The 21,241-nt window shown below is 43.2% G+C and overlaps 1 protein-coding gene across 1 annotated transcript in view; it reads right to left on the bottom strand.

The window, feature by feature from the left end:
* Adgra3 (adhesion G protein-coupled receptor A3) overlaps nucleotides 1-21,241 on the bottom strand; it is a 105,201-nt gene that overhangs the window by 69,906 nt on the left and 14,054 nt on the right. Inside the window, exon 2 of the mRNA XM_059275865.1 lies at nucleotides 1,044-1,115. Within this exon, the coding sequence (XP_059131848.1) occupies nucleotides 1,044-1,115 (72 nt within the window). The remainder of the gene's footprint in view (nucleotides 1-1,043; nucleotides 1,116-21,241) is intronic.

Raw genomic sequence — 21,241 nt, forward strand, 5'->3', positions numbered from 1 at the left:
TTGCATATGTATGTATAAAGTATGCATATACTTATGTAAATGTACTGCTATATTATTATGGAAATTGATAAGTCTATACACATAACCTAACTTTAAGACATGTAGTAAAATGAAAAGAACAAAGCCATGCACAAAAGAACACAGAACTCTAGATCATATATGGCCATGCAATACTTTAGCAACTGAAGCCATCAAAAGCCATGAGAATTTGATGAAGGGGGAAGGGAAATCTGGGTAGAGAAGGTCAGAATATCAAGAAAAGCAAAGAGAATTGAGAAAAATAAGTTTAGATTGTAACTTGCCAGAAATGTACACATACAGTGCGGCTCCCTTATGTACTTTTAAGTTTTATTGTAAATGCACGTGTACCAGGTCAATTTTAAACAGGACCCTTGAAGAGCATTCAGAACACAAGTAAACAGCATATCCATTCCCTAAAATCCACCTAAAATGAGTGCCTATATTACATCAGCTCATGAGAAAACTTCTAAGTAAAACCTATTATTATATTCCAACATACTGAAGAAAACACCAGTTTGCCTAAGCAACCCCCTTGATATGTTTGCATTCTGTTTTACTTATAAGATACACATCACTTTAGAATGCACAGTTTCAAAGCATTATCTATGTTAAGTCGGTGAGTGGTCAGCAGACTGTGGTCCATGGCTTGTTTAGTTACCAGCTTTATTGAAAGAGATCCGCACGAATTCCTTCATTAGCACCGCGCTGTCATGTACAATACATCAGTAAGTACTGACTCATTGCTGTCTAGATTGCTTTACCACTCCACGGGCAGAGTGCAGACACTGTGACCAAACAGAGAGCCCACAAAGTCCAGCTGGAATGACTAGCTGGCTCTTCCCAGAAAGCATGCTGACCTCTGACTCTGTAATCGTTTTCTCTTTGAAACATCACTTCCTGAACTTTTGCATAATAAAATGCTGGGAAAACCTTTTAATTGTTGGGAGTTCCTCTGGCAGGTTTACAATGAAAACAGATTAATTATATAAAATAAGGAGAAATGACCATGAGAGTATACTCACAATCTTTCGAGGAGACTTAACCCAGAAAACGAACCATTCTTCAGCTCAGATATCTTGTTGTTGCTCAGAATCCTAAAAAATAACAAGAAAAAAAAAATATATGTATATAACTATCTAGCACACACCATCAATATCAAAGTAACTGAACTCATTTGGATTACATATAGAAAGAATTCTCAGAAATCGTTAACTAGAATTTTTTTAGGTAGTTGAGAATAAGGTAGTTTCTTTCCCAAGAAAAGCTTCCAGATCTTGTCCCATTCTTAAGTCATTCTCGTCACACTTCGATGACACATAAAAAAGGGAGAAAAATGACCAGACAATAGCTACACGATCAATATAGGGTAAAGTTGGTGACCACGTACGTTCAGTCCACTTAGGAACTTAAAGACCTATGTTACAACTGAAAATTTAATAGGAAGTATGACATGTGACCCAAAACTTACTGACCTTACAAAGAACATATCAGAGATACCAGGTTGAAAATACTGTCTCTTCCCTGCAGTTTAAAGACATGCAAATGCACCATCTACGTGTGTGAATGCCTGCTTTGCCTTAGCACTCACCGACACAGTGGCTGCAGCAGCATCGCGGCTTTTATCTCACAGGCCAGAAAAGTGTTCACTAAAAAACAAACTAAAAACAAAAAACCTGCTTTCAAGGAGCCACAGGTGGGATGGTGCCCCTGACAGGATTCCCCACAGAAAGAGACTGTTGTGTATTTTGTGTTCCTTCCTTTTACAGTCTAGAATTTTCCACAGTGACAAGCACCTGAATGTCAACAGTTTCCAAAAAACAAAGTGAAAATGCTAAAGTACCTGGTTCACGAGGGTGGGGACATCCAGATGAGGAAAAAAGAGAAGTTCCAGTCAAGAACTAAGTGAACTGCCAGTTCTTAGGACATTAGCAAACAGCGGTCAGATTCTGGAGATGTTATTTTTACTTTCATGTATATTTGTGTGTCTGTGTGTGTCCACCGCATACGTGCAGGTGCCCTCAGAGGCCAGGAGTCGGCTCTCATGGAGCTATATAGTTCACAGGCAGTTGTAAATCACCTGATACTGGTGCTGGGGACCGAACTCAGGTCCTCCGCAAGAGAATGCTCTTAACTGTGGAGCCACCTTTCAGCTCCATCAGCCAGATCTGAACCCAAACAGTGTCTGCTCTGCCCATGTTCCCCAACATGCAACCACGTTGGTCCAGAGCCACACAACTGTCATTTGGGGCAGCAAACTGCATCACACAGGGTGTTACCCCTCAGGAGCAGCCTTTGCAACAGGCACAAGAGTCATTACATGGAGACACAAAGACTGACGGGGCACACTCAAAGGCAAGATTGTAGATATGCATGTCTGTGTATATCATAACTTCTTAATAAAACAAGTGAAAAAAAAAACAGCCAGCTGTCATCTAGCTTTCTTTGGATATAAGCCAGATTTGTAAAAGGAAGAAAGGAAAGAAAAGGGAGAGAAGGGAAAAGAGAAACAGGGAAATCCCTGGGATAAAGATAGCAGAGTAGCTACTGTAACGTGCTTAAGAGCTCTGAGTCAAGCCTGCCCCACTCAGGCTACAGCTCTACCACTTTCAAGTTACCTTGGTCTCCAGCAACTCATTCCAGCTCTCTCTAAAAGTTTCCTCACTCATAAGACATAAAGAATAAGGACAGTCTCATAAACACTAACAGGAAATTTTAAAAAGGCGTGACACACCCAGTGAGCAGCCATTAAGATACAGGATTTGTTTTCCCGATTCTGAAGTATACATATCCTCCCTTGGTGCAGCATGCACCTTGCAATCAAAGTATCTCATTAGGGAGCATTCTGTCCTGATCCAAGGTATCACTTAAGCAAAGACAAAGCCCAAATCAGTGGCACTGAGAAAAACAAGGTGCAAAAACATTCTGACTAAAATACAACAGTGTTTTCTTCAACAAAAATGACAAAGCTCTTAAAAACAAAGGAAGTTGTCTCAGGCAAGGAAAATCTGGCACATGCATATAGCCCCAAGGTCACTGTGCCAGCAGGCTTCTCCAGCAGCCAGATAGTAAGGGAGCAAGAGCCCCCAGTCCTTATCACCCTGGACTGCCAGAGCCTGAGCTCACAGTCACCAAATATAGCGTAACACCAAGTGCATGCTGACCCTGACACTATGATTTCCACATGATGCATCTAACAGACAAATGCTCGGGGGTACCAGGGCTACCAGGGCTACCAGGGCTACCAAAGGGCCAAGACCAGGGGACAAATACAATATAACAATGTGAGTTTACACATCCAGTAATCTGCTACCTGGGGGAAAGGATATGATCACATCAATAGGAGCAAACAACAAAATTAATACCACAGACAGAAAATAATCTACAGGTAGCAACAAACAGACAAGAAAAACAGAGATGACCCAGACGGCATGCACGACACATGACTAGTTATCTCAGTGATGAGGCTGGCATTCACTTCTCTTTGACTATTTATATTCATGCTGTAAGTTCTGAAATATCTACAGTGAGACTCTTATTTTCAGGGTTTCTTGTTCCCCTGGTTGTGGTAAACATATGAACCGTAAAGTATTTTTGGCTTTAAATTGAGTCAATTTTGAGTATATGTATAGTCTCAGAAGGAAAAGCTAAAAGAAATGCTTAGTGCTTTGAGATTTCCGAGACCCATTTATTTATTTATTGGTTGGTTGGTTTAGACCAAACAATGCTCTTACAGTGACTGACACTGTCACCTTAACATGCACCAAAAGAAGTAGAGAGAACAGTCAGGTTCGGAGCCCAGGTATTAACGGAGACTCTACCAAGATGACTGGGGCTATGTCAGCCACCTCACTTTGTAAGTAGTCGTCAACATCTTTAAGACTAAAACACAGTATATTATGTCAGAATGATTACCAAATCCCCCCAGCTTCTTTTAGATTTCTACACTAATTTATGTTCTAATAGGCAAAGCTGCTAAGTTTGGCAGCAGCTAAGAATATGTAAGCATTAACCCAACAAAAGGTGAGGGGGGATATACATTCACCCAGCTCAGCAACTTCAGATGCCATTTCTGAGTGAAGAATGAAACCCAGGTATGGAAGAAACTTGCAGAGAACTAGTGGGCACGGACTGAATGGCTCTGCCTGTGATTTGGGAGAGCTTCAGCAATGGGACTGTCATTTCCTCAGTCATAAAGCCTTTACTGCAATAAATGATAGGTTTTATTGAGGAAAGTAAAAAGGAAGACATTTCATCACACTTAAAAAGTTATAACTGTAACCTTAAAATATAGTTTACAACCTCGAGTTAATATATTCCGTCTACACATTACTGGATGTGTTTAAGGATTTTGTGCAGGAAAACAGGATCGGAAAGAATAAATCTATTCTGCAGACAGCTTTTATACTCAATTTTGAAATGGGGGGCTGTGGAACCGGCAGGTGCTTAATATCATATATCAAGATGAACTGAAAACCCATTCATAATCAATATTTTTGCTGACACCTTTGAAATCTCAAACTTGGCCAGAGTTATAGAGCTTATACAGACCCATTTCTGTTCTTTATTAATGATGTGAACAAGACACAATCTATAGATAATGAGTAGAATGCGATTCAGGCTCCCACCTCTTCAATTCAGAAATTGTAGGGAAGAGTCAGACACCCACTATCATTTCACACAGGGCCAAGTTAGCGTACTATATCATCTACACTCAACTATGAAAAAGAACAAGACTACAATGAGCAGATTTTTAAAAAAATCAAAAGCAAAAGGAATGATATGGATTAGATGTCCTCAGATGCTTGCTATACTATTAGACCCAAAATGGATCAGAACCCAGAAAGTTACCAATGGAAACCATTCCCTGAATGGCAAGAGTCACAATATTATTTCCTTTGTGAAAGGAACTTGAAAATATACTTCAAGAGCACTAACTACTCAGATCAACCTCAGGAACGTAATGTGGGATGTTGATCCTAGAGGGGAAATCCAGGTTAAACAATCCAGTGGGGTTACGGAAGCACAATAAATGGGGGTTGTCATGCTTAATTTTAATTGTCAACTTGACCCAACCTGGAATCACCTGAGCAAAGAGTCTCGGTGAGGGGTCTTCTACACTAGGTTGGTCTGTGGGCATGTCTATAGAGGGTTTGTCTTAAGCTGACTGCTGTGGGAAGACCCAGCCCACTGTGGGCTGTATCATTCCCTACGCCAAGCATCCTGACCTCAGTGAGAGTGGATAAATAAAGCTGAACAAAAGCAAGCGTGTTTGCGCTTTTTTCTGTTCTTGACTATCGATGTGCTGTGGCTAGCTATTTGAAGTTCCTGCCTTGACTTCCTTGTGACGATGGACCGTAACCTGGAATTGTACACCTCAGCAAGGCCCTTTCTCCTCTAAGTTGTTTTTTATCAAGCAGCTTCAGTCCAGCACCAGAAATGCATCTAGGACATGTGGAACGGGATGGAAGATAAGTCTACCTGGTATCTGGGAAGGGACCTCTTAGGACCAAAGTCGGAGTACATTTATGCAGATATAATGAAGGATCTAGAAATAAAAACTATTCTGGATTACAGTAGGCCCAAATCCAGTCACAGGTGTCATTAGACCAAAAAAAAAAAAAAAAAAAAAAATGCAGAGAGAACCACAAGGAAATGAAATCATAGTGCAACTCAGAGAACTCCCTAACAGAAAAACGGGCAGAGACCGAAGAGATAACTCAATACACATAAAAACAAGACCAAACATAACATGTAGCAGGGCCTGTAGCCCCATTTATCAGGGTGGCTGAGACAGGATGGTTGATTATTTGAAGCCGGGAGCTCAAGGACAAAGTGAGACCCAGGTAAAGTAAGCCCCACGTCTCCTTTAAAAAAAAAAAGAAGAAAGAAGGACCATGACTTTATGAACAAATGTGCATTCCCGATCAGAAGAGAATATAGACTTAATCAAGACATTCTATGCCACTTACCACATGGGAAAATATAACCTGTCATGGAGGAAATAATCCCCCACATTTGTACAATGAATCAACATAACCACTGTGGCAGGAAAACGTACCAATGAAAACACTTTGATTGTGTCTGTGAAAATCCATCCTATACAGATACATGCACTTAGGTAAAATACATTGCAAGCTACATGTCACATAATTATATGAATATAGAAAAATTATTGTCATACAGATAGTAAAAACTAATTGCTAAATATGGGTTCCAATGGCTTTTTTTCCTGCCTACCAAATGAGTATTAAGACAATCAAGAATTGCAAATTCAAGGAGATAAAACTCCCTAAATAGTCCATGAATCAAGGCACAGGACCTAGGAATATAGTTTGCTTGACAGAGTGTTTGCCTATCATTCACAAAGCTCTAGGTTCAAGACCTGATACCAAATAAACTAGATATGGTAGTCCATGCCTGTAATCCAAGCACTTGGGAGGTACAGCCAAGAGGAGCACACGTGCAATGTCACGTGGGGGCAACATGAGGCCCAGTCTCAAAAAAAGGGAAAAAGAAAGCTAAGGCATATATTCTTTCACATAGTAAGCCCATGTGTTGACAGGTCTAGTTTACTCTTGTACTACAAGCTATAGTACAAATGGATACACATTAAGTTTATTGTGTAGACTAATGTATGCCCTTCCTACAATCTTCTCTACAGTGTAAAGAAAGGAAAGCAGGCCAGGTTTAGAGCCTGGTGAGTCATTAGCCTCTTCTGGCATACACCCAAAACCTTTATGGCCACCTGCCCTCAGCTAAAGTCAGGAATAGAACTCCTTATAAATGAATGGTAGTGCTTTGGTTTTGTTGTTGTTGTTGTTTTGTGTTTTCATTTGTTTGTTCGTTTGTTCTTCTGTTTGTTTTTCTGCTAATGAAACCACAAACCCAACGCCGCTCAACATTCTGTCTAGTCCAGGGCCCATTATATCCAACTGAGCACTTTGTTCGCCAATGGCTCCACTTGATTAGATGAATCTGTTCATTTGCTTTTGCAGAAAACTATCCCAGGTGGCATGATTTTGTTTGATACATGTTTGATACATGATACATGAACATGTATCAAAATGTTCGCCATTACTCCACTCACTTAACACGCAACTCGTAAAGTGCAGCCATGGTAAGATCTACAAAGCACATGTATCTTCTCTTGTTTGACCATTACTGGTAAATCTCATGGACAGAAAGACAACCACACTGGAGAATATCTGCCCTTCAGGTGGATTTCCCCATCCTTCCTGAGAACCTCAGGACAAAGGTCATACCACATCCTCCAAAAATAAAAATCTGTATGACTATTTAGGCAGTTCGCTCAGACCGACAATCATACTCACCAGCAGAGTTCAGAAGCTAACACCACCAGTATAGAATGTGTCATCTGCAGCCACTGAGGGGCTGCACATGTCCCCTTTCGCAAAGCCATACAGCAGGGTGGCAGTTGGCTGGAGGCGCCCAGCTGCAGGCCTGAAGAGAATCTTTCCCCCTTTCAGGTTTCTAAAGGTGTTCATTCTGTAAGCAGTGCCCAGTCAGTGGGTTGAGAACCACACTACAGAATTCCAGCCGTCTGCCCAGCACAGAATGTCCCCTAGGCATTGTCCACACTGCCACTTGTGCTGGACCAGTCCAAACCAGCTTATAGCTGCAGAGGAGGCAAAGTCTTGTCCTCCTAGCCTCTGCTTACACTCACCCTGGACCTTTACCATGTCCTGCTTGCTTCCCTTCATTTTTTTCAGTCATTTTCCCCCAATAAATTATCTTTTATTTCAATCTCTATCCAGACCTATAATCCCCAGAGGGCCCACATGACAAGGTGCTCACAACATCTGTTCAATAATGAATAAAATGAAAATATGGCTGGGTTTAAGTTTCTCTGTTCAAGGATCCTTCCCAGAGGACCACAAGACCACAGAGCAGGTAATTTACTGGCCTCTAGTGGTACAGAGAAGTATAAATCTAGGCCACTCTCTCCTTCCTCTCCGAAGCGCTGGGAAATTTTCTGAAAATCTACCAGCTAATGTCTAGCTGTCTCTCTTCTATTATTCCAACATCGTAAGATGCATGTCCCTGTTATTGCCCTTCTAACATTAGGACTGTCTTAAAAGCGATGTGGAAAGAAATCTCTGGCTGCTAGGAAAGGAAGAAGCCACGGACTTATCAGGAAGCGCTGTTGTTGGCCCACATACAATCTGTGCTTGAATTTTAAGTCTGGCTCTTTAATTATGGCTTAATGTTTATACATCAAGGTCTCATTACGATGCAACACTGAAATTAAAAGTTGTACAAGAGAAGATAGGACAGTTGCTGTAAGAACGAACAATACCACTCACAGAATTTAATATTTCAGCGACGCTAGGTGGATCCATTCCTACGCCACAGAATACTACGAAGCCACATCTCTCCAGCTATAAAAGAAATACTGGAGTGTCTAGAAACAATACTCAAATGAAGGTGGGGGAGGAATGAGGAGAAGGAAGGTTGGTAAACTAAACACATCTTTAAAAATGTTTCAAAGCCATCCATCCTGTAGTGGGTAGCCATTCCAGCTTTGGTCTGGAAGTTCCAACCCCCACTGAGGCTTTCAGTAACTGTCACGCCTACAACGTGGGGCCAAGAGAGGGCCCTGAAGACCGCCCTCTCTTAGTTCCCGGACCCTGGACGCTGGAGGTGGATCGAGCAGAGTTCTCCAGAGAACACTGCCGGACTGCGCTACGTCTTTCCCAGACCCTGTGACCTACCTATCCCTTCATTTGTAAGTTACACCACTAAATAAACCTTCCTTCTAACTACGTGGAGTGATCTTAGTAGTTTCACCAATACCATCCAAATTATATTTTATGTTTTCATGACTGAAAACACTCTTAAGAACTTATTTTTAGCCAGGCATGGTGGCACACGCCTTTAACCCCAGCACTCTGGAGGCAGAGGCAGGTGGATCTCTGAATTCGAGGCCAGCCTGGTCTACAAAGTAAGTTCTAGGACAGGTAGGGCTGTTACACAGAAAAATCCTGTCTCAAAAAAAAAAAAAAAAAAGAAAAAGAAAAAGAAAAAAAAACGAAACTCACTATTAAAATCCCTGGCACACATTCAGTAGAGAAAACGGGTATTCTTCTGACTTCCACAAGTACACCATGGTACACAAGTATACACCACTTCATACACACATACACTTATACTCAAAAAGCAAAGCAAAATGTAATTTTTAAATCCTCAGAACTAATGAATGACACATGCAGTGTATGCCACAATAATTAAAGTATCAGGCATTTACTTAAAAAAAAAAAGAAAAAGAAAGAGAGCACTGATAAAAATGGTAAAAAATGTCATAGAAATGCCAGGTAATGTTGGATTAAATTTTTTAAGTAGTTTCTATCCAGAACCTGTGCTCCTTAACTTCACCTAAGTTATTTTCTAATCACGGCTGAAAAGGTATCGTGTTAAAACGATCCTATGCAAATGCTGGATGGCTAAGCGACTTGGAACTCTGGATGAGAGGGCTGGGGGCTGGCAGAGGTGCTCAGGATGCAGCACCATCGTGGTGTGGGCAAAGAAACCTCCATGTTTGGCGAAGCCAGCTCTTAAGAGAAATAAATCATTTCTCCAGCCCCAAGAGCCTCCGAGATTCTGTCTACGCCTTAGCTAATCCTCATCTCTTAGCCCGTCCCCCAGTCCTTAATGCTGCTTCACAACTCCCATCTTAATCCTTCTGCTTTGAATTTGCAAATAAATCCTCTGCTCAATTTTCCAGACCACTAATTTTCTGCATCCCGACTCGCTTCCCTTCGGCTCTTCAGCCCATCCAACTGACCCCAGGGCAGGCTCCTTCACATCTCAATCCCACAACTAACTACTCAGAACTCCCTTGTCATCCTTTCCCACGAACCATTCTTGCCCTATGGATCTGCTATCCTTTTGGATCTGAAATACAAACTAGAATCCTCCCGTGTTAAGATTTCACCAATGCTTCCCAAAGACTGGTTTGTTGCCGGCTCACAGTGTTGAATTCTTCTCAGATGTCTAATGACCCTGTCTGGTTGTTCTTTGGACTGATCAATACTGAGGGGCAGAGGAGGGTTTCATTAGGATATGTGAAAATGAGGGTAGACCGATGGAGCAAAACTCCCTTTTATGCCAAGTTTGAGAAGTCTCGTAACACAAAAGCTGTGGGGCTCAACGACTTCCTGCTGCAGTCTCTCACTCTGTTCAGCTTTGGCAGATCACCAGACAGTCAGAAACCAAGCAAAATGGTTTTGTGGCTGAGGCGAGCTCCGATCACCATCTCCTCCTCCGGGCCCAGCGGTTCAGCTGAACAGAGCATCTGTTTCAAGGTCATTAGTCCCTGGCTGGGCACTCACATTACCCATTTCTGCAGCCACTCCCTATAGCTGCGGTTTTTGGGAGTCTTCCAGGATGCTGCTCAGAAGATTCATTTTTCTAGTGAGTCGGCACTTTCTCTCTTGGGTCGTGAGTTCCCCTGCTGTGGCATCTCCCCATCAATCTCATCCATCTGCTGTATTTACTCCGGAGTCCCCAGCGCTTCAGGGCCACAGGAGCACCTCTCTCATTTCTCAGTCCTGTTTGGGTTTCTGCTATCATTTTCAACATGATTTTGGACAGGATAGAAGTGAGAAAGAAACATGAAAGAAAGAAGGGGAGAGGGGGAGGGGGGAATTTCGAACATCTTTTCCTTAACAGAATTACTATTTTAATCACAAGATTGCCTTGTGGACCAAAGCAAAGGTCCAGAATCACTATGAAAACAATATGAAACAATATGGTGTTCCTGAGCATAAGAATTCATTTGCTCTGTGTCATGGGCATGGTACTGGGGGCTAACCCATCACCAAAGTGGATCACATGACCAGCTGAGGAGAACGATGTGGCACTGTTCCCAACTGTGCACTAACAAATTTGTTGTTTAGGGTCATGCTCACAGTCTCAGCCTTGCCCCCAAGAGTTACTGAGCAGGTAACACCATGACAGAGGATAAACTCTGGCACACGAACTACCTGGGTTTGAACCTTCATACCAAGCTCTGGCTTCACCATTTTGCACGACGTTCTTAACCTCTAAATATCTCATCTATAAATTATTCTAGGGACTTACAAGAGAAAATGAAAGTCGTTAGTGAACATAAGCAAACATGTGGGAAGGTACTTAAAAGCAGGTCGTCAGTACTACTTCCTAAGATCCAAGCAAATCACAAACATCCAGACACACATCGGCCCCACTACGACTGACGAGATAGCCAGAGCTAGAACAGAAGTTCAAACCAGCAGCTAGCCAATGAGCTCTCTGACCACGCACGCTCAGGACTCCCTATCGACCCCAAGAGAAGACACCTGAATTTCTTTAGCCGAACATCTCATATTTACACATCCAAGAAATCTTTTCGACAGAGTTCAGCCTGTAGAACTTAGCTACATTCTCAAAGCTGTACACAACGCCCAACTTCCATCTGCACAAAGTGAACAATTATATAAAATGAGACAGCAAGTCAAAGACATCAGCATGCAACAACACATGATTACAGAGTCTTAAGATTAAAAGGTGCCTCTAATAACCACACGAACGCAACAAACATCACCCGGGTACACAGTAAACCCTGACTTCTCCAAATGACTCATTAAATAACCTTTCAGCTTCCCAGGCATTTTTCTCAAGGATCCGATACTTAAAATAATACATTAAGGCCTGATTTTTCCTCATTTGTTTTCAATGCTTTACTTAGCAATTTCATAAATAAAAAGTAAATAACCTATTTTTCAGCCTTAGCATTGAGCACACTGAGTTTACATAGTTACACAGACTTTAGTTGATTAAGAAAATCTAAAAGGTTTTTAACACCATACTAGATATCTTTCAACAGTGTCTAAAAATGAAAAACTGTTTATTAAACAACACTCCATCATGTCTTACAAACGCATTAGCTCCTTGAGCAAAGGAGGCCCATTCTTCAAGGTGTCCGTACATCACAGAGAACACTGGAAACTTGATATTTATGATTACAATAAAAGCGCGTTTACTTGGCATTTTAATCAAACAGAAAGCTTTCTATGGGGACCATACTGAGGTTCTTGAGGATTCAGAGTTTTGATTTTTCAGCTGAAATTTTTGATGATGTATCAATTACTCATTAACTCAATATATTTGAGCAACTCCTCTGGGCTGGGAGTGACACCACGGATATAAAAGTAGACCTCAAGGACTAATAAACACACACACACACACACACACACACACACACACACAGAGTCCAGGTATTAAGCGCTTTGAGAAGAGAAGGATGTATAGCTGGTCCAAAGGGAATACAGACTTTAAGGGTGGCTGAAAATAAGCTGATTAGGAGAAGACATTTCTAAATGTATACCCTAAGTCACCCCCTCCCCCATTCCAGTGGGTAGGAAGTTATTGGAGAGACTGAAAAGTAAAATCCTTGTAGCCCTGCAAAGGTTCCCACCAACAGTTCACAACTCTGTGGGTCAGAAGCCCAGGCAGGGTTCCTCTATCAGGTAAACAAGCCACAGAAGGACAGGGCATCAAAGGCATAGGAGATGCAGGGTTCACCCGCGAAGGGACGTGTGAATTTCTTTAGCCGAACATCTCAGATCTACACATCCAAGAAATCTTTTTCTTTCACCTCCTAATATAATCCTAGCAAGTGGGGGTGGATTGCCAAGGAGGTTGGGGCAGAGGGTCATCGGATGAAAAAACGACTAAGGGGAGCCATTGAGGGAGAGACTGTTGCAAAATCTTGACGGTGCCACTCAAGTGGCACAGGCAGCTGTACTCACAGGGTACAGCTTCATGTGTTCAAGAGGAGAACTTACAAGGCTGTGGAAGACAAGCGTGCTTTCCTAGCACCCACATTCTCAGCGCGGTGTGCACAAGAGCCACACTTAACCTTATACTTCCTTTCCACTGTGGAGCTGTTCACACCCACAAGAGCAGTCCTGAAACTCTACAGCAGAGCTCACCAAACTCTCACAAGTGCCAAGTCCCCAAAGTTTAACAAAGATGCAAAAATCCAAGGTGGGTTCAACAAGAAGGAGACTACATTTTTACAGTTATATTTTTTTTTAATTTCACAAGTTTTGAGTGACAAAACTCAAAATATAGTTAACAACAGAGCAAGATTTTTTTCTTTATAATACCCCCCCACACACAGATGCTCTCCTCAACCAAACCTTAGTCAGGTGACTCAGGACCTTCCTCTTTAGAAGGCTTCAACCTCTGGCTCCTGCATCTGTTGCTCGGAGTCTAATTTAACCATGCTCTTGTTTAAGTTAGACCCCCCCACACACCGGCTTCTCCTGATAGCTGATGGAACTCCTCATTTCCCTGACATCCCTACTGACAGCAGATCACCTGGAAGAATCCTCTTAGGTCACTTTTGCAACAGTCTCTCCCTCAATGGCTCCACGTAGTCATTTTCCATCCGATGACCCTCTGCCCCAACCTCCTTGGCAATCCACCCCTACTTGCTAGGATTATATTAGGAGTTGAGCCCAGTGTCTAGGCCCAACTAACATCCATCAAAATGGTCATGAAGAAAGTCCCGGCTCTCATTTTAGCAAGGGTCATGATCACTTTCTCTTTAACATACTATTAATGAAAAGAAGAATGCAGTTCCCATTTGGGAGGAGATAAGGCAAAACTTCACTAACTGAAGTTCTGATCATCAACTCCATTTCATCACATGTAAAAATCCCTTCTTCACTCCCAGGCTGTACAGAAACAGGCAGAACGGGAGTGTGTTTGCCCTAGCTCTTGAGAATGTACAGCTCGCAGGAAACACAAGCTGCCAAGAAACCTTACTACCCAAATTCCCTCCAAGGCAAGTCCCACACTATGGCTTTATAGTAACCACGGAAAAGGCACTGCTGTGTGGGGAGAAAACACGGGGACATCAAATTAGCTTCCTGAGAAAAGGCATACTAGAGGGAAAGGACTCTACAGATCCAGTCCTTTGCCCTCTCATTTTCCCGAGCCTAGTTCTATTAGGAGGAAGGAGAAGAAGGAGAGAAAGAGAGAGAATAAATGCAGGAAGAAGGAAGATGGGGGTGGATGAGCGAATGTGAATCGGATACAAGCGGATCTTCAACCACAGAATCAGAGCCAGGCATCTGCCCCTAAGCACCGTTAGAACTTTTAGGAAGGAAGATGTTACATTACGTCCACTGGAGTGTTAAAGCTTGGCCCCAAACAGCCTCCGTGCCTACTGAACCTACCTTGATCTGAGAAGAAACACTAACTAACTTCAAAGTATACCACTGATCAAGCAACTCAGCATTTGGCCAATCAGAGCAGAGGAACTGCCTACCAGTGAGGGAGCTGAAAGCTACCACACAGAAGACATGCCAAAACAAGCCAATCAGGCTGCTTCTGGGGTCATTTCCTCACCAATGGCTTTAAAGATAACCTGTACCCCTGCTGGGAGTGTGGGGGGTGGCATATACTTAACCATTTTCCACCCCTGCTGCTGACCCTCCATTTCTAGAAACTTCCCTATAAAAGTAACTTTACAGAAGCAAACTTTACTTAAACTAACTCATCTCAAGGGTTTTTTGGTTTGTTACCAAACATAGTTTAATACAATGAGTTTTAAACTTGACTGAAACCCACAGTCCCCTCCGAGAACTCAATATACATGCACATCGATTTTTACTCATTCAGGTACTTGGTGATGAAGATTTATTGAGTGTCGACGACATACTTGAGAGCATTAGAGATGCTGGGGGAAACAAATCAAAATAAAACTCCAGTCTTCACGAAGTTTATATACCAGTGGGCAGGGGCACACAACCAAATCAGCAAAATATTAGTGTGCTGGCTGCTGGGGAAAAAAAAAAAGATCTACTGGAGAAAAATAGTATTTAAAAGAAAAAAACAGATACTAAGGTCTCAGCTAAGATAAAGAGACCATCTTCAATGATAAATGACAATTCTCACTAAAAAGTGGTTTGTTTGTAATTTTTATTACAATAGCATTGGCTGTGTACACCAAGAATTAGAAAGCAAAGATGAGCACGAATAAGAAAACTAAACTACAGTTCTCACGTACAGAAAGCAAGCTGTGTTCACACCTTCATACAGCTGAGTGTCCTAGCACTGTCTACAACACACACACACACAGACAGGTGTGGGTTCTGAGACAACAGACCCTGTCACAGTCGCCAGGAATGCCAGCTAGTTCAGCTACAGCTCCGCCTTTCCAGTGCAGTGTATTGTCATATCCAGGCCACAAACAAATTTCTAATATCTCCGAAAAGTCAGTCACAGATCTTTGTCTAAACCAGTATCTAAGGCCACACCTATACTTTAAATATGTCACTAGCAACATAACACAGCCTAACCCTACTTTGTCTGATGAACAAAAATTAATAAAGGAGTAACAGCTCATGGCTGAGATGGTAGGATCATGAGGCTAGTCTGAGGTACACAGCAGGTTCCAGGCCAGCCTGCTCTATGGAGTAAAGCTGTGTCTCAAAAACAAACAGCATCACCATGAATATAGGCACTGTGGGAGATCCTCCTCGGTGGTGCTATTTTAACAGTCCCCAATACGACATCCCGACTCATGCAGACTGTCTCTATCAAAGATAGAGCAGCAGTGGGATGAAGCATCAGGACCTAAAAGACAGAGCCTTGTACTCTGTTGCACAACAAGCCTGCTGAATGTGCACTCCATCTAGGAACCTGCTAAAACGCCTACGCTCCATCCTACTGCAAAGGGCACTACTTACACACACTGTAATAAATGAAACTGCCACAAATTCCGACCAGCTATAAGCAGAGCTGGACACTATTTTGATTTGTTTTGTTAGCAGACTAAAGACAGGTCCAGGAGAGAGAGGCTCAGTGGGTAAACCTGAGATCCTGAGTTCAAATCCCCACCCAGTTTCTGCATAAAGCCAAACCCTCATACAGCAAGACTGGAGAACGAGACAGGAGAATCCCTGGAAGCTCACGGCCAGCTAGCCTGGCGTATGCAGAGGAGAACAACAAAGAAATTCTCTCTCAAACAAGGAGGAAAGGCAGGGATCCAAACCTAAGGCTGCCCTGACCTCCACACATAGGCCATGACACAGCTCCTGCATTCACATTCACACTAACATTCACACACACACACACACACACACACACACACACACACACACGGGGGGGGGGGGGGGGGGGGTCCATATAGTCAAAACACTAAATTCTAAGCAAATAATCATTTCATTTTCAATTTAACAATTTAAAAGATTATTTTTAATTATTAACTAGTAAGACATTTATATGAGTAAAAGATTAAAAACTATAAATAAAGCCAATTCATTATTTTGAAAACGGGTCAGAAAAGACCAATTATTCATCTTGTTTGTCCTGGATAAAGGAACCTCAAATAAGGAAAGACATCTTAGCAGTTGAGAATATGAATGCTTACTGTTCCTGCAGAGGACAGAGGACACTTCCCAGCACCCAGGGGCACAAGCTCACACTCCAGACACACACACCTATATACGCAAATAAAAATAATTTTAAAAAAATGCATTTTAAACCAACTGACTGATCAGGGGAAGCATCTCTGATAAACACACAAGAACCAAGAATCAATAGGAATGATAAAAAGAGAGAAGCTATAGGCATTTTCCAAGTGCTAACATATGACTGATTTAGGGATGATAAAGCCAAAAACTGCTAAAACAGCATCAAAATAAAATTAAAGCTATTGTGCACTCATCAATGTAGGTACATGGATCACTGCTTGCCAGACTCACAGTGGACTGGAAAGCTGAAAGGTCACCTCAGAAACTTAGCTTACAACCCTGTCAATCTGTCCTATCACTGTTAAGACGGGCTCTGAATGCCAACTGCCTGAGCTCAAACCTAGTTCCATCTCTTGGCAGGTCAGTGACCTTGGAACCTTTTTCTACCTTACTTCCTCAAGCATGAACCAGGGCACCCCATAACAATGACCCCATTAGGGAACTGTGAAGGTAACTCCAACACTCCCATATATACCACAGGACCTGGCACATTCAGCAAAATCAAGTTATGATTGGCCTTATTTTTGATGGCCTGTTGTTCTTTGCTTTCATTTAGTTTCCCCCAATACAGTCCCCAAAGATCTGTAATTGCTGATGGGAGCCACTCTCTGTCAGAGTAATCAGGAGATAATATATGAGAAAAAATGACTGATTCAAACTGAGTTGCTTTTTTTGTTTGTCTGGTTTTTGTTTTTGAGGAGGAGTATTTTGGGGTTCAGTTTGCCTTCTTTTGTTTTCTGAGACAAGGATTCATATATCCCAGGCTGGCAGAGTGCTCAGTACGGTGAACCTGAGGATGACCTTGAATTTCTGGGACAACAGGCAGACACAACCATGCCAGATACATGCAGTGCTGGAAACTGAACCCAGGACTTTCTGCATGCTGGGCAAGCATTCCATCAACTCAAGAACCCAGCCAGCTGGGTATCAACATTTGGACAATGACAGAGCTCACTACTCTGCACAGAGCATAAATGATTACACTGGTTAAAAAAAAAAAAAATGCCAAAAGAGGGAAGGAGGAAAGGAGGGAGGGAAAGGAAGGGAACCATCTTTTGAGAGATGGTAAAACACTTACGTGCAAAGCAAGTGTAAAATGTGTTGTGAAGCATACTTTATGCCAGTGTTGAGGAAGTAGAGACAGGAGAATTCCTGAGTAAACTCCAGGGTGTGTGGGTGTGGGTGTGGGTGTGGCCATTTACTATGATTCCTATACTGATGGATGCCCACACATTCAACAAGAGCTCAGGAATTCAGACAAGCAGCCTGGGCTACTAATGGAGCTGGAACTTAAAAATCTGTATTCCTGCCGGGCGGTGGTGCACGCCTTTAATCCCAGCACTCGGGAGGCAGAGCCAGGTGGATCTCTGTGAGTTCGAGGCCAGCCTGGTCTACAGAGCGAGATCCAGGACAGGTTCCAAAGCTACAGAGAAATCTTGTCTCGAAAAAAGCCTGTATTCCTTTGGTGAAGGAAGAAACGGGGATATACAAGGGTTCACACGCTAAACGGGCCGCTCAAGTGCTCCAGTCTTAAAGACAGGAACTGTGAGACAAGAAAGAAATCCGGTTAACACAGGGAGAGCTCACGGTCCCAGTGTTGCATTAGCCCTAGGGAAGGAGCGCAAGTCTCAACTGGCAAGTTGGGGGGGGGGGGGGTGGCAATTAGAGCAGCTAAGAGCAGTGAATAAAGACAGGGAATGAACCAGGCAGGCCAGATGCCAATCACAGCACCCCCACCCTCTCCAGCCCTCCCTGGCTGCCTCAGCCAAGACAGCCCCTGCACTTACTGTGTGAATGCCATATAATGATGCAATGAATCCCTTCTAATAAAACTACTGGGGCTTCATTAACGTCTGTGCCTTTTTAAAAACACCTCAGTGATCTTGTCAGGTTTGATTTGGTTTTGTGAGCTATGTAAATTCATAGAATTTTGGCATTTAAAGAGCCCTTAAGGACAATCTAGCTCAGACCCTCACTTCCCTAACAGGGAAGGCCAGAGTAGTCGTAATGAGCTGAGGGCTACAATCCCCACTTGGCAAAGCCAGTGTGAATTCCCTGAAACCATTCAGTCTGGTGTTATTTCCTCTGCTTCCTCCTTTCTCCTGTCATTATTAAACAGGGATCTTGGAGCTCAGAATCATGGGAAACTTGAGCCTTCCCTAACAGTTAGGCCGAGTGACAAAAGCTGGCGATGAAGACAAAAAGCAGCTCTGCCCCCTCCCCATCCCTACCCCCCGCCGTGCTCCCCCCCCCCCACATGATGGTCTGAGTTCTCCCAGGTATGCAGGGCAGCTATGTTAGAGGTAGTCATTTGTGATTCCAGGGTGAATCAGTCAATCTCAAGATGCAGATGAGCAGAGCAGACCTAATGAATAGTCAACACTACATTACAAACCTAAGCAGGATGGTCCTGGCCACTCCCACAACTACTGCAGGCGAGCAAAATGAGATAATAAACTTCTTCCGTCAACTGGCCACTGCAACCTAAGGGCTAAGTGCAATTTCTCAGTTCCCGTCTCCCCATCAGTCAGCCGGCTCTAATGAACCTGTTCAGTGTACACCAGTGTCCTATGCCAACTACGTTACAAAGTTACGCCCAACCCTACTGCCCAATGGTGGCTTTTATAGCATAACCATAGTCAGACTTGCAGGCCTGGCATCATAGAGAAGGTCCACAAGCCAGGCTCTGCAACCTGCATCCTATGTAACTGGAGAAGATGAATTTACCCGTCGGTGCCTCAGCTGGAGCACCTGTAAAACATGGATGCTACCTCCCGTGTACATCTGACAGAGCCAAGGATTTGCTGTTTGGGAAGTATTTAACACAGTAGCTACTACCTGACAAGTATCAAGATGTCAGTTATCTCTAGAACCTGAAAAGCAGCCAAGGATGCTGAGGTTCTAAAAAAAAAAAAAAAAGGAGCTCTACACACACCTTACGCTCCCCAAGCCCTGGCAGTTCAAGGTAACTACCAAACCAGTTAGAAAAGAAAAAAAAAAAGTCTGATCCTTTCAGGTGATGAATGTTCTGTATCCACATAACAGGATTAAGGGTGCCCAGGTAGCTAGTAAACATTATTTCTCTGGTCCTGGGACATCTGTGTGCCTGGTACTTTTAGATCCAGGCTGGGGCTTATGCCATCACTGCTGGCTGACTCCTACACCTGATGCTCAGATTCTGGAGACTTGATTTCCAGATGGATCACATCACAAGAATGCCCTGGTTTTCCAGTTTGCACACTGGGTTACTCCTCTATAGACTCTACAGCCAAATGAGCCAATTGTTGTAACATCACTTTTCATCCATCTCTCCCTCCATCTACATCCCATTGTTCGTGTTTCTCTAAGGAATCCTAGTGTGCCCCCCCCCCCCCCCCCCCGTGGATGAGGTAACTCAATAGTGGTTATTCCAATAATAAAAGCTACGGATCTCAAAATGAACTCATCCAACGGGAAGAAGCGTTTTCTGAAATCCTATCCTTCAAAGAAAGGTGGGACAAGATCTTCCATTTTGCTGTCCTTCCCTTCAATACCCCCAACAAAAACTAAACTCACCACTGGAAAATAAACTGTGTCATTACAGAACACAACAGTAAGGTATAACAGTACCATTTCACAGGAGCTCTTTCTCTGGGAAACTGTAAACCAGTCTCTACCCTCTGCTTATAGGGCACCAACCCATGTACCAGTCTATCAAAGCCCACCTTGGGGAGCCAATGAGTTGATCTGGCTTAGTTACAAAGTGTCGGTGAAGGGTTACTTACAGGAGCATGAGTGACCCCAAAGCTGCCAAAGCACCTCAAAGTCTCAGCCTATGATGGATGATGACTTCCTTATAGCTGCATAGACGGAGTGCCCACCCTCCTTCCTTGTGCTTTTCATCCTTTATACTACACTCCAGCACCTCCAGAGACCATGTACGCAATCAGTGACAGAACTGGAGACTAACAGCGGGGAGGTACAAGATGGAAGCTGTCAAACTCTCAGGTGAGGGAGCAGTGGTCATTTTCCCCCAGGCATTCTTTCTCTGAGCGAATGCCAGCAGTGAACAGACCTCTTCGAAGCAGTCGCTGCTGCTCTGATGAAGAGGCTGGCTGTTAGGCCACGGGGATGGGGCTCCCTAACACACATGCTTCACAGACCAATGTTAAACAGGAACTCAAGAGCAGGAAAACCTCTGAGGCAGCCTTGTTATCCCACCTCTGGGTCAGGAAGGGAGGAGCCTCTTTTTCACCCAGGGCAGACCCTGGATCCCCTGTACTCTTCTCAGCTGTCACCTCGTGCTCCCGGTCCCTGGGCACTACGACTGAGGGCAGGAGATCTCCCCATCTCTTCCCCCACAGTTGCTGCACACAGCAACAGCACAACACCCCAATCTATAAGATTTTATAATCACTGAAACGCTAAACAATGCAAGAGTGAACACGAGGAAATAAGGATTATACAATTTTTTTTAAATACATAAAATTAAGTATTAAAGTTCTTAACAGCCATGAGTCTGGTAGATGGTTGCTAACTTCTAGCTGAGTTGATGGACAAGTTTTGGGATTTTTTGTTTGTTTGTTTGTTTGTATGTTTTTTAACCTATTTCAGATACCTATTTCAAGCCCCTGAATTCACGGTACAGTGGAGAAATACTGACTGGCAGGATCTAGATTCCCTATGAGACAGCTCTGGGCCCACGTGTGAGGGAG

This window comes from Peromyscus eremicus, chromosome 10 (assembly GCF_949786415.1).
Source record: "Peromyscus eremicus chromosome 10, PerEre_H2_v1, whole genome shotgun sequence".
Taxonomy (NCBI): domain Eukaryota; kingdom Metazoa; phylum Chordata; class Mammalia; order Rodentia; family Cricetidae; genus Peromyscus; species Peromyscus eremicus.